Source organism: Cariama cristata, unplaced genomic scaffold (genome assembly GCF_000690535.1).
Source record: "Cariama cristata isolate BGI_N322 unplaced genomic scaffold, ASM69053v1 scaffold35632, whole genome shotgun sequence".
NCBI lineage: Eukaryota > Metazoa > Chordata > Aves > Cariamiformes > Cariamidae > Cariama > Cariama cristata.
The window spans coordinates 1,725-12,711 of NW_009603875.1; the positions used below are offsets into that span (position 1 = coordinate 1,725).

Consider the following 10,987-nt stretch of genomic DNA (forward strand, 5'->3'; position numbering starts at 1 on the left):
CAGGGCTGCCAGCTGGGTCCTGCCAGCCCAGTGGGGCCATGGGCAGGACAGAGTGGACGATGTGATTCACCTGAGCAGACACCTGCACCCGTGCTGTATACATGGCTTTGCAAAACAGTTATCACCCGCTCTTAAAAAAACAGGGGGTGTAGGGCCTGGATTTATTGGATTTGACCAGAAATCCAGAGACACGCATGCACACAGGCACCGAGTGCTCTGCTATTGTCGTTCAGGAGAAAGCACTGTGTCTCTATCAGCCCGTCCCGCTGCAAACCTGCTCCTCTTTCTCTCTTTGGAGTATTTTGCAACCCAACCAAGAGCACGTGGAAGCAGAAGAACAAAAAAGCCCTCCGGGCTTTGTCTGGGAGAAGTGCATGATCGCAGTAACACACCACTGCCTTCCCCAGCAATGGGGGACAGCACAGGAAGCTGAGGGAGGATGGAGGAGAACAAGGCGAAAAGAAAAGGTGGGAGCAATTTTAAACAAAAAGAAAAACTTATATTAAATTATTGCTTTATTTCTGGTTCTATGAAAGTCTCTGACCCACTCCACCCTGCCCCCCGAGATGTCATGTATGCCCCCAAACAGCCCAGTAAGGAGGAGAAAGACCTGAAGGGATCCTGCCCGAACAAGGAGCCTTCCCAAGACTTGGATCTACAGAGGAGTCTCTTTTAGTTAAAAGAAAGTCCCCAGCCAAGGCAAGCCCTCCTGCCCAGCAGTGTCCAGTCCCACCGCCATCTCCTGAAGATGTTGAAGGGTGGGAGGGAAAGGGAAGGAAAAGCTCCAGCCCCAGTGTTTTGAGAGGTGTCCTCCCTCCAGACCATGCATGAATGAGGCATCAGGATGTGGAGCAGACCATAACAAAGAGGGCATGGGGGAGAAGTCAACCAAGAGATGAGCACAGGGTGGGAGGAGAGGAATTGCGGCAAGATGAGAGTTACCCAGCTCTCCCTCACCTCTCCCCCCAGCCCCTGCCTCATCGGATGCGGAGGTACGAGGGGATGGAGTAATTGAAGAGCAAGTAGTCCATTTTGTATAAATTAAAGAGTCTCCTTTGGTAGAAAGGGCTAATGTCCTGGAAGAACTGGGCCGTCATGTCGTCTGTCGTCCTGGTGGTCTTGGATGAAGATGGGAACTTGACGCTCGTGTCGGCCCCAACCAGCTGGAGGATGTAGTTGGCATCTTCGGCCAAGGTCTCATACTTGCCCACCACATCGTAGTGGACGATGCAGGGGTGGCAGAGCGAGTGCACCCGCTCCCAGTGCTCGTTGAAGGGTTCCTCCCGCTGCGTCCGTGGATCCAGCAGGTAGTAGACAAACTCCTCAAAGCGCACATCGTCCCCACGCTCCAGGGCCTTGTCGCTGGGCTCCTGCCGGTGCCGCCGGATGATCTTGGTCCCATAGCGCTTGTGGAAGGCTGTGTTGTAACTGCGGGTGAACTTGTTGCGGTACGCCGAGACCAAGCGCTCAAAAGGCTCCCGCACGAAGATGAACTTGAGGTAGCTGCGCAGGCGGTGGTTGATCTCGGGGATGCTGTACTCAGAGAGGGTGCGCAGGTTGGATGAGACGTGGGCCTCGTTGGCAGGGATTTCCAGTGGGTCCCGGTACTTGCCTTGCCCCGTCAGGACCATCATCACCCGCTTCCAGTTAGTGCAGGCCACTTTGGGCACGTAGCAGTAGAGCAGCCCATGCGTGTCATCCACCACCAAGTGCCGCAAGTCATCTGGCCGCAGGAGACGCCGCTTGCGGGTGTAACGGTTGCAGATGTTGCTCAACAGCTCCCGTCTCTGCTGGTGAACTGCCTGCAGTGATGACTGCTCAAACTGGGGAGAAGAAAAAAAAAAGAGATGGTCACTAGCTTGCTCAAGCTGATCATGGCGTACACACAACACTTGGCCCACAACTGTCCCCGTTCCCTCCCCCTTCCTCAGTTTGGCAGTCACTCATGTGGAATTTTTGGGGACAGCAGTGACTTTGAACACAACTTGATTTGGTGCATTTACTCCTTGGACCTGCTGGAGGCAAAAGAGAGAACAAAATGTGATGAGGAGCCAGATGAGGAGGCAAGTCAAAGGGAGTGAGGGAAGAACAGGCAATGCAGAGAGAGTCAATAGCAGAGTATTTGTTACAGCTCCCACACACGCACTGGGCTAAACTGCTGTCTCTTACACCAGTCCGGGGGGCCATGCATGGCCCGACCCCTCCGGGGCAAACCGCACAGCCCCTTTGCTGGCGCAGTGCCCTGCACACCCCCGGGCTGCCATGGGGCATTGCTGCCTGGCGCTGATGCCCACACCTGCGGGCTCGCTGCAAACACCGCAGCCAAGAGGCAGGAATGTGGCACACAAGTGTGGGCAGGCATGATGAAAACGGCACAGGTGTGCTGCCAAGGAGAAGCAAAGGGAGACAGGCGAAGAAAAATGATCTTTAATGCTGATGCTTGAACCTTGGGGAGTAGACGGGGAGCTAGATGTGAGGTGGGGTGGCAGGGCATGATGGAGAGGAGCGAGGTGCTGCTCGAGGTGGTGGTGAGATCCTTCCTAAGGGCTTTGGGTTTCTTCTCCTGAGGGACTTTTTCCACACAGGCCAGTCCAATGCCTCAGATCTGGTCACAGTCTCCTTTGTCCGCAGGGATGAGGAGTCCACATGTGGTCCTTTATCCCTTTTGACTCTTGCATCAAGGCCTGGTAGCCACTGCGTTGGCTTCCCAGGAGCCCAGAGCTCCCTGACCCCTGCCGCAGCTGAAACCCCCCCTCCAGATTTGGGGATGTGACCTTTCCCATCATAGTTTTCATCAGAAATCCCAAAACGTCATTAAAACATCTGAGGAAGGAAACCATTTTCAGGAACTCAGAAGGGGAAGGTCCCCTCCTCCGCCTGCCCACTCCTTCCCTGTTTTGTTCATGAGGGTTGGGAGGTTTTGCATTCAGCTCCAAGGTCATTGCTGGGAACCTCCAACAGCCTCACCCCCGCCACGACCGCTAACGGCTTCACCACCCGTTTGCTAACCCAGGGCGGCTCTGACCCCACAGAGCTGTTGCTCTAATGCAATGCGGTGACCACCATGTCGCAAGATGATGGTGGCTTCCACTTTGGGGTTGTGAAGACAGTCCTGCTGGTATCACAGGGCACCATGGCAAACATCTCTGCAGCCTGTAAAGACATGGCAACCTCAAGATGAAGGGCAAGGGCAGGCCACCTCCTTGGTCCCTACATCCTTACTGCTGACAGCTGTCACCGCTTAGGCATGCCAAAGGACACCCTTTGCCAAACTTCAGGTGCACCCTCACCTCTCCCTGGGGGACCATAAGGTGTTTTGGGACGCACTAGAGCCTGCGAGAGGCTCTGCGAGAGGAGATTACAGTTTGTAAAGCTCCTGCCAGGAGTTAAGCTACTGAGACAAACTGCCTATCCTGTGGATGATCCAGCAGACTTGCCACCTTCAGAGAGGCACTAACATCTGGGCAAAATGCTCCTCCTGCAAGGGATGAACCACACTCAGACCCTTTTGGATCTCATTTCCAAAAAAAGAAATAACCTTGTCCAGGTCACCTTAGTGACTACTTTCTCCAGGAACCTGAGACAGGAGAAAGCATCCCATCCTTGCTCCCTTCAAGAGGGAGATGATAAGGGAAAATGCTCAGATGGAGGAAAAGCAGCTCAACAGACTCTGAGTCAAAGATATGACTTTGAATTGTTGGCTACTTGGATATGAAGAAGATATAGCACCTAAGGAGGTGATAATCATAGTTGAAGAAGCATTCTCATGGTACACCACCTTGTGACACAGCCAAACCTTTCAGTAGAAATTTCGTTTGTTTGGATGGTCCCCATCAGCTTTAAAATTGGAAGCCCTTTTTGCAAGTGCTTTAAAAAAAAAAAGAGGCATTTAAATAATTTTCAGGTATTTTTCCCTGCACTTGCATAATTCAAAACCATTGGACCAGAGAGACAGACAGACAGACACTGTCTGCAGGCATGGCAACAAATAAATGTGACTACTTTTCAACAGACACCCGCTGGAATAAGTGCATGTTTTGCAGTTGTTTCAGAGCAAAGTCGCTCCCTTCATTTCCTTCTCTTTAAAAGCCAGAGAAATTAAGTATCACTTTTAAGGAAATAACACTATGATATTCCATCAGCGTTAGGGTTTGCTGGCATCATGGCCAAGGAATCCACATTTACCATTTTTTCCAGAGCAAATGTAATCTGGCTGCTTATAGACATAAAAGCATCAACCTAGACAGTAACACAAAGTGTCACATATGGAAAGGAGATCTGGCTCCAGCTACAGCGGGCACTGCCGATGGGCAGTGGGGAGGCAGCGGGGATGGCAGCCAGCTGAAGGGACTATCTGCGTTGCCCTCTGCTTTTTGTGGGCTGCAGAAGATGATGGGCCCGTGGATATGGGGAGATGCAGGGCATATTTGGTGGCTGGAGCCTGTGGCTGTGGCCCAGTCCGTTGCACTGGCTGGAGGGTGGTTTCCTGCAGGACTTCCTGCAGGGAAATTGTGGGCAAGGATTCCTCTGGAAAGACAAGTCTGGGTGCATGGGGGGAAAATGGTCTGCCCACAGGGGGAAACGCAGTAGAAGGAAACAAATGCACCTTTTGCAGCTTCAACCACAAACCCTCAAGCTCCCATTCAGTTGCTAAGGGCAAGCAGGACACCTTCCCTGATGCCAGGTCACCGACGCCAGTTGGGCTGCATGCACTGGGGGCTGGCAAGGGCGAGTGCTCCCTGCCTTAAGCAGCGATCACGGCTCGTCCTGTAGCAGAACCTTGCATGGGCAGGGACCCACTAAGCCCACCTGGAGGGGAGCGATTCCCTGCCCAGACTACCTGGCTGCCCCTTTTTGAGTAAGTGTAGCTGGAACAGCTCAGAGTGATGGAGATGACTGAGGTGTCCCAGGATTATAAAAGCCTCACGGCTGGGTCCAGCTTTATATATGTGTGTGTATATATATATATGCATATACGTATGTGTGTGTGTATGTACAGCACCCAACATAGAAGCATCTATCAATTACTAGCTCAGAAAGTGCAGCAATGATGCTCTTGCCCTGCTATGATGGTCCAGAGTTGGCTTTGAAATCCTCAGATGGCGAAATCTCCCAGGTTTGCCCAGCTATGGCTCAGCCCACCGGTAATGAAACCATTTGCTCAAGTACCAGCAAGGGCCATAAGCAGTTTTTTATCAACAATTCCTCTCTAAAGCAATGTAGTCTTTTGTTTTGGACACAACCAGAGGTTCAGGCGTGAGGACCCCGGGGATGGTTGGCGACAGGGCAGTGCCCCGCACATCAGAGGGGTGGAAGAAGGGATCAACCCCCAGTGCCCCACTCTCTCTTCACCCTCCCATCTCCCCCTCCCTATCACCTTACCTGGTCACTCTCGTACAAGGCCTGGAGTGGGCTGCGACCGGCCTTCCCGTGCCAGGTGGATCTCATAACCCCGTCTTCTGTGGCTGAAAAAGGAGTGAGAAAAATCAGAGGGGTTGGGAGGGGTTGCTTCTCTCACCCTATCTGGACATGCCCAAGTTGGGATGAGGCAACATCTCCAAGAAGAGACAAGTCTGTTTGGCTCTGGGGAAAGATGCTCAAACAATGCTTGTCCCCCCCTCTTATTTTTTAACAAAACCTGCAGTTAGGGTTCAAAAGGTCCAGACCTAACTTTCAAACAAATAAAAGATCATAAATAAATATAATTGTTACAATTTCAAGAGCAACTGGGAACAGTTTGATCCATGTCCATTTGGAAAATGGCACTGGGTGCAGGCTGCATTAGCGAGGGAATGACCCAGGAGGCAACAGGACCCCGACCAGCATCGCCATGGCCCCCTGAGGGGCAAGGCAAGGCAGCATTTGTGCATGGCAGACATAAGGGGCAGATCCAACACTGGCAGCTCTGTGCTGAGCCCCCACGGGCTCAGTGTTTGCATTTCCAGGCTCAGAGACATGGTCATTAATAGACAAATTGCTCAGATGCTTCACCTGACTGATAAGTTGTTTTAAATTCTTATTTGCTATTTATTTTTTTTCTTCCCTTCTAAACCAGCAACATCTCCCTGAGTGTTTGAAGCTGAAGATGGCCACCCAAGCAGTCCTCACCCCCTTCCCTGCCATGCAGATCAGCTGGTTTCATTTCAGAGGTCTATTTGCAGCAGTACCAAACCCAAGGCTGGATTTGGCCAGCCACGAATGTGGTGCCGGATACCCAGTCGGTGATAGGTGCTCAAGTCCTCACGCTTATAAATTATGTAGGGATGAAACCACCTTCCAGGCTATGAAGCATCTGCTTCAGCTGCCATCCCTCAGCCCCAGGGACTTGTTTCCAGCACAGCGTGGGCAGAACCACGTGGCCTGGATATCCCAAACCTAATGCATGGAGCCAACCATGCCAGGGGCGCAGGCTCCCACTTGCAGTAACGCCTCCAAGCAGCTGTCCCACCTCTTTCTTACCCACCCTCTGCTTCTTGTAGCTCACTCTCTCCATTGGCAGAGGATGCCATGACAGTTTTCATATGAGAAGAAGGTTCCTAACCATGGGGGTTGTGCAGCCCGGGAGTTGGCTTCCACAGAAGAAATCACACTGTGAGTTCTAAAGTGGATGATGATGTTTTTTTCTGAAGGGGACTGCTAGAACACATTGTTTGGGAGATTGTGGCCTGGGATGTGCTTCCAGTCCTCCAAGTTCCTGCTCCTACAGGGCCCTTCTAAAATCTCAGAGGGATGTACGTGATGGAGGGAAAAGCACCTCTGACAAACCATTTCTGGCAACATGAACGTTTCTAACACAGAGGCTTTTTGCATGACAATTTGAGTCTCTGGATCTTTTTGTTCACTAACCATCACCAAGCAAACCCAAATTTGTTATACAAGCCCCAAATGGCATCTTTTTAACCAAAATGACCAGAAGGAAAAATCAAAATCCCATCTTCATTTTCATGTGCTTATATTTGCTTAAATGAAAACTGCTCCAAAGCACAAACTCACCAGGGTCTAAGCTAAACATTATTCATTTCTGGAGTTGTAATTAGGGGGAAATGACTGCCTGACCTCAGAAGATTTCATCAGCAGTGCATCTACACTTGCGCATTCATGGGAAATGACACTTCCTGCAGCACTGGATTGATCGAGATGTGACTCAATGAGAAGGTATGGTTTCTTCCTCAATCCCCTGTATCAGTTACCCCACAGGAGGGTGAAATGGCATCTGTGCTAACGAAAAATAAGCGGAAGATCCAACATACACACTGCTGGCCTGAGATGCTCATCCCAGAGGAGCCCCATTTCACATTTCCAGGCTCAGCCTGGTGCAAATGACAGGGAATGAGATTGACCTTGAAAACCTGATTTACTGCAGCTTGAATCTGCAAGCAGAGAGCATTAAACTCAAGTCCCTTTCCTGGCCAGGGCTGATAAACTCCTGTTCGATTTAACAGCGTGACCCTGCTGTGGGCTGTGTAAGTGCCCTGCAACCGCAGCAGACACTTGTCCTATATTTAGTAAAAGCAACGCAGAGGCATTTGTTTTCAAGATTAACACGTGCATCAACAAGAACCTTTCTTACAAGGGACATAAACAAACCCTGGGTGGTTCAGGCTGACCTGATGCTACTAGAAATGCAAATTAGTCGTGCCAGCGCTGCACAGGCATGCATGGAAATGCCATCCCAGGGAAAGGCTTCGGCGCCCAGCGCAGGGTCAGGTCATGGCCCGAGAGGAGCGGGCTGGCTCGGCAGGAGGCTCTTTAGGGTGAACAAAAAGCAAATCTGCAGTAAAGCAGGGAGCGAGCAGAGGTCAGGCAGGTCACATCCATGCTCTGACTGCTCTGAGCTCTGCTCTGCTCTTTCGGTGGTGCTGAGGCAGGGGAACAAGCCTGGCCAGGGACTGCTGCACCTCGCATGACTCTTGCCAACAGCCCCAGCAGAAACGTTGCAAAATGGATTTCCTCCAGCCTTTCTCCAGCTCAAGACCTGGCAGAGAACAAGGCGTCTTCTCTGGATAGCAGCAAACCCCCTGGGATCCCCGCTATGCTCATGCCGTACAGTGTTCCAGAAAAAAAAAGGGGAAGAGACAAAAAAAAAAAAAAGTAAAAAAAGCTGCCAGGCTGCTCCCGCGTCTGGAGGAGCCCTGGAGTGCTGAGCTGGCAGGGGGAAGACACCAGCGCTCCACACTCACTGCATCTTCACAGCTTTTGCTCTCCAAAGCGATGACACCATCCCCTGCCTGCAGCACTCGCCAAACCCTTCAGAGCAAACGTCTGGCCCAATGGCAGGTTTTTACAAGGCTCCAACTGCAGGAAGTCTCCCCCCTCGGAAACCGTCTGCTCGCGGTACACCCGGCGTCCCAAAGAGAAAAGCAAACGGGCTCCATGAGGATGACTTTTGAAGACAGTGTTAAACCCCGCGGCAGAGGGGGAGATGCAGCAGCTGCAACCGTGCATGGCTCAGTCCAGCACGGCAGCACGGTGCATGCGGAGGGCAGCAGCCGACCTGTGTGCCCCGTGGGACCAAAGCGTCCATCCTCTGCAGGGCTGGAGTCACAGTGGCTGCAAATGCTGGCGGCTGGCAGCGTGCACTCAAATGGAGACAAGTCTGAGCTGCCTGTGCCTAAAGTATCCCCAAAACATCTGGGATTGCCTGGTACAGCAACATTGGCCATCACAGCAGTGGGCAGGCCAGAGCTGCTGTGACCTGCCTGAGCCAACGAGTGATTTAGCCGAGTCCAGCCCTGCTAAGACCAGGATTTGCCACCTAACACAGCTCTGCTCCATGACCCCAAGCTGTGGCCATCCCCTGTTCACCATCCCTCAGCTGCAGCACCTGCAACATCTCTGCTGATGCATTCCTCTCCCAGTCCTCCCCACCGCCGTCACCAGACCCCAAGCCCTCATCATGCAGCTCTATGAACACAGCTCAGCCCTAATTTGAACACAAAACCCTTCTTCCCAGGCTACTCCATCTCAACTACCTCATCATACAATTCCCCCAGCGTGCTCCCATCCTGGGGTCTCTACCCATCCTGTCCCCTAATTGCTGTCCCCATCCTATCCTCGCCTTCGCCGCCTACCCCAACCAGGCAATGGCCCACCTTAGGAAGGCTGAGCTCAAGGAGCTCCACAGCTGGCTGAACTGCACAGCTGGAGAGGAAACCAAACACGAGGAAACCAAAGGGGAGCTGGGGAAAGGCTCAATTCTTGATCTGTGCCTGTTTCTTCCATCAGATCTGGGATACAGCCTGGACTGCAAGGAGGAGGGAGGAAGGCGGCAGATGAGCAATAGCATTTACACATCCCTCTTCCACTCGTTCATGCTGAGAGCGAGTCAATCACCCCATCTCCTGTACCATTGGCCTATCCATCCCTGGGATGGAAGTTTGGGAAGGCCAAGGAATACCAAAATATATCACAGTGTTGAGGATGGAACATCATCCAAATAAATTAAAGGTTTGTGCTGCATTTTGGCACCATTGCCCGGAGTACAGCAAGATCTTCCATCATAGGGGAGCTGCCAAGATCTTCGCACGCTGACTCTCCTCCTGACTTTATAGCTTGTTATTGAGGTTCCCAGATTCCACCACATGCAGTGGTAATCCTCAGAAATTTAGCATTGCCACAATTGCATCCGAAAGCAGGGATGTCATTTAGCCAAGGTATATCGAGTTTCTAATGGGGAGAAAACATCAACCCTTGGCAACTGCTGGATCACTATTTGAATAACAAGTATAAAGACAGTGTATGTCCATGACCCAAATCCAAAATGTTTTTCACTGAGAGGGGCAGAAGGAAATATCACATTTGCCCTTTGCATCTTCAAAGGATGAGGCAAGGGAATAGGAGTGATGCAGAGCAAGAGACCGAAATCCCCATGCTAAGGCAGCAACACTGACCAGGAATCACTGAATGAGATGTGCAGCCCAGGCACAGTTTGCAGTGCGCTGTCCTACAAGTGCTTTCAGTCCTTCCTTTGGAACTTAGAAAGGCAATGCCATCCTCCCTCCTTTCCCCCTTCAGCCCAGATTTTAGTGCTGTCCCATCAAAACCGAAGCTATTCTCTTGCAGCGATGTGACATCAATACCGCAGCAGGATCTGGGGTTTCAATGACTTGCCAGCTCTCTTTGGAAAAGGGAACAGATTTTAAAGCTGTGACTATTTAGGTGTACTAGCTGATTGTAAAGACAGCCAGACACGTGTGAGGTGAGGGAAAGACTGGATCATGCCCATCCCAGACTTCTGGAAGCACCAGTGAAAGAATTTGCTGTTTTGGCTGAAGAGACTCTTAATTACGGAGGGAGGTTCTCTGCAACCACAACAGCAAATCCAGCGCCTGAACTGAAGAGTTTGGCTAGAAGACAGATTCAGGCAGCAACAAGCCTGCTAGGCTGACATCAGCATTACCAAAGCTTTAGAAAACAGTCTGAAGGAAAGAAAACAATTAAAAGGTGGGTGCAACTGGATAGGGGAATAAAATCAACATGGCATTTACTAAGCATAGCTTATACCCATGCAACCTCATCTGTGAATAAAATACGCTGTTTCTGCAGCATATGTGGTAGATCTTCACTCAGAGATACGTAATGCGTGAGATATGACATACCACAGGAAATAAGTACTTCAGTCAGAGAAGATGAAGTTTAAAAGGTGAACTGTAAGGGACACAACCAACTGCAAAGCAGGCGGCATTTAAATGGGAAATGCTGGGCAGAAGGCAGTTTCTAGTAAAGTATCTCTAAGATTGGCTTTGGGATCAATACTTCAGGAATGAGTTGACACAAAAATAGAAGGATACTGATGACGGACAAAGCATTGAGGAAGGCTGCCATGGCAGGGAGAAACTGAAACACCAAGCAGGGAAACTAAAGCTTCGTCCTGGACCAGGGGAGTGGAAATTCAACAGAATTTAATTTCGCAGCATTGGAATTCAGCAGTTTCTGCTACTTTGCTGCTGGAAGTGGCAGGAGGTCCCAGATGCATTAGTTCTGGGCT

The 10,987-nt window shown here is 51.1% G+C and overlaps 1 protein-coding gene across 1 annotated transcript; it reads right to left on the reverse strand.

Moving 5' to 3' along the window:
* Positions 1-977: 977 nt before the first annotated feature.
* Positions 978-5,456, reverse strand: LOC104156786 (carbohydrate sulfotransferase 11-like). Its single transcript, XM_009695367.1, has 2 exons — positions 5,383-5,456; positions 978-1,823 (listed from the first exon to the last, which is right to left on the reverse strand). The coding sequence occupies exons 1-2, from the start codon at positions 5,446-5,448 to the stop codon at positions 978-980; spliced, it is 912 nt and encodes a 303-aa protein (XP_009693669.1). The 5' UTR covers positions 5,449-5,456.
* Positions 5,457-10,987: the final 5,531 nt, after the last annotated feature.

What these genes read in the sequence shown, in the direction of transcription:
- LOC104156786 (XM_009695367.1), bottom strand. Translation starts at nt 5,448, where the DNA reads ATGAGATCCACCTGGCACGGGAAGGCCGGTCGCAGCCCACTCCAGGCC. An exon ending in CCTTGTACGAGAGTGACCAG is followed by an intron (nt 1,824 to 5,382) that starts GTAAGGTGATAG and finishes TCTTCTCCCCAG; the next exon opens with TTTGAGCAGTCATCACTGCA.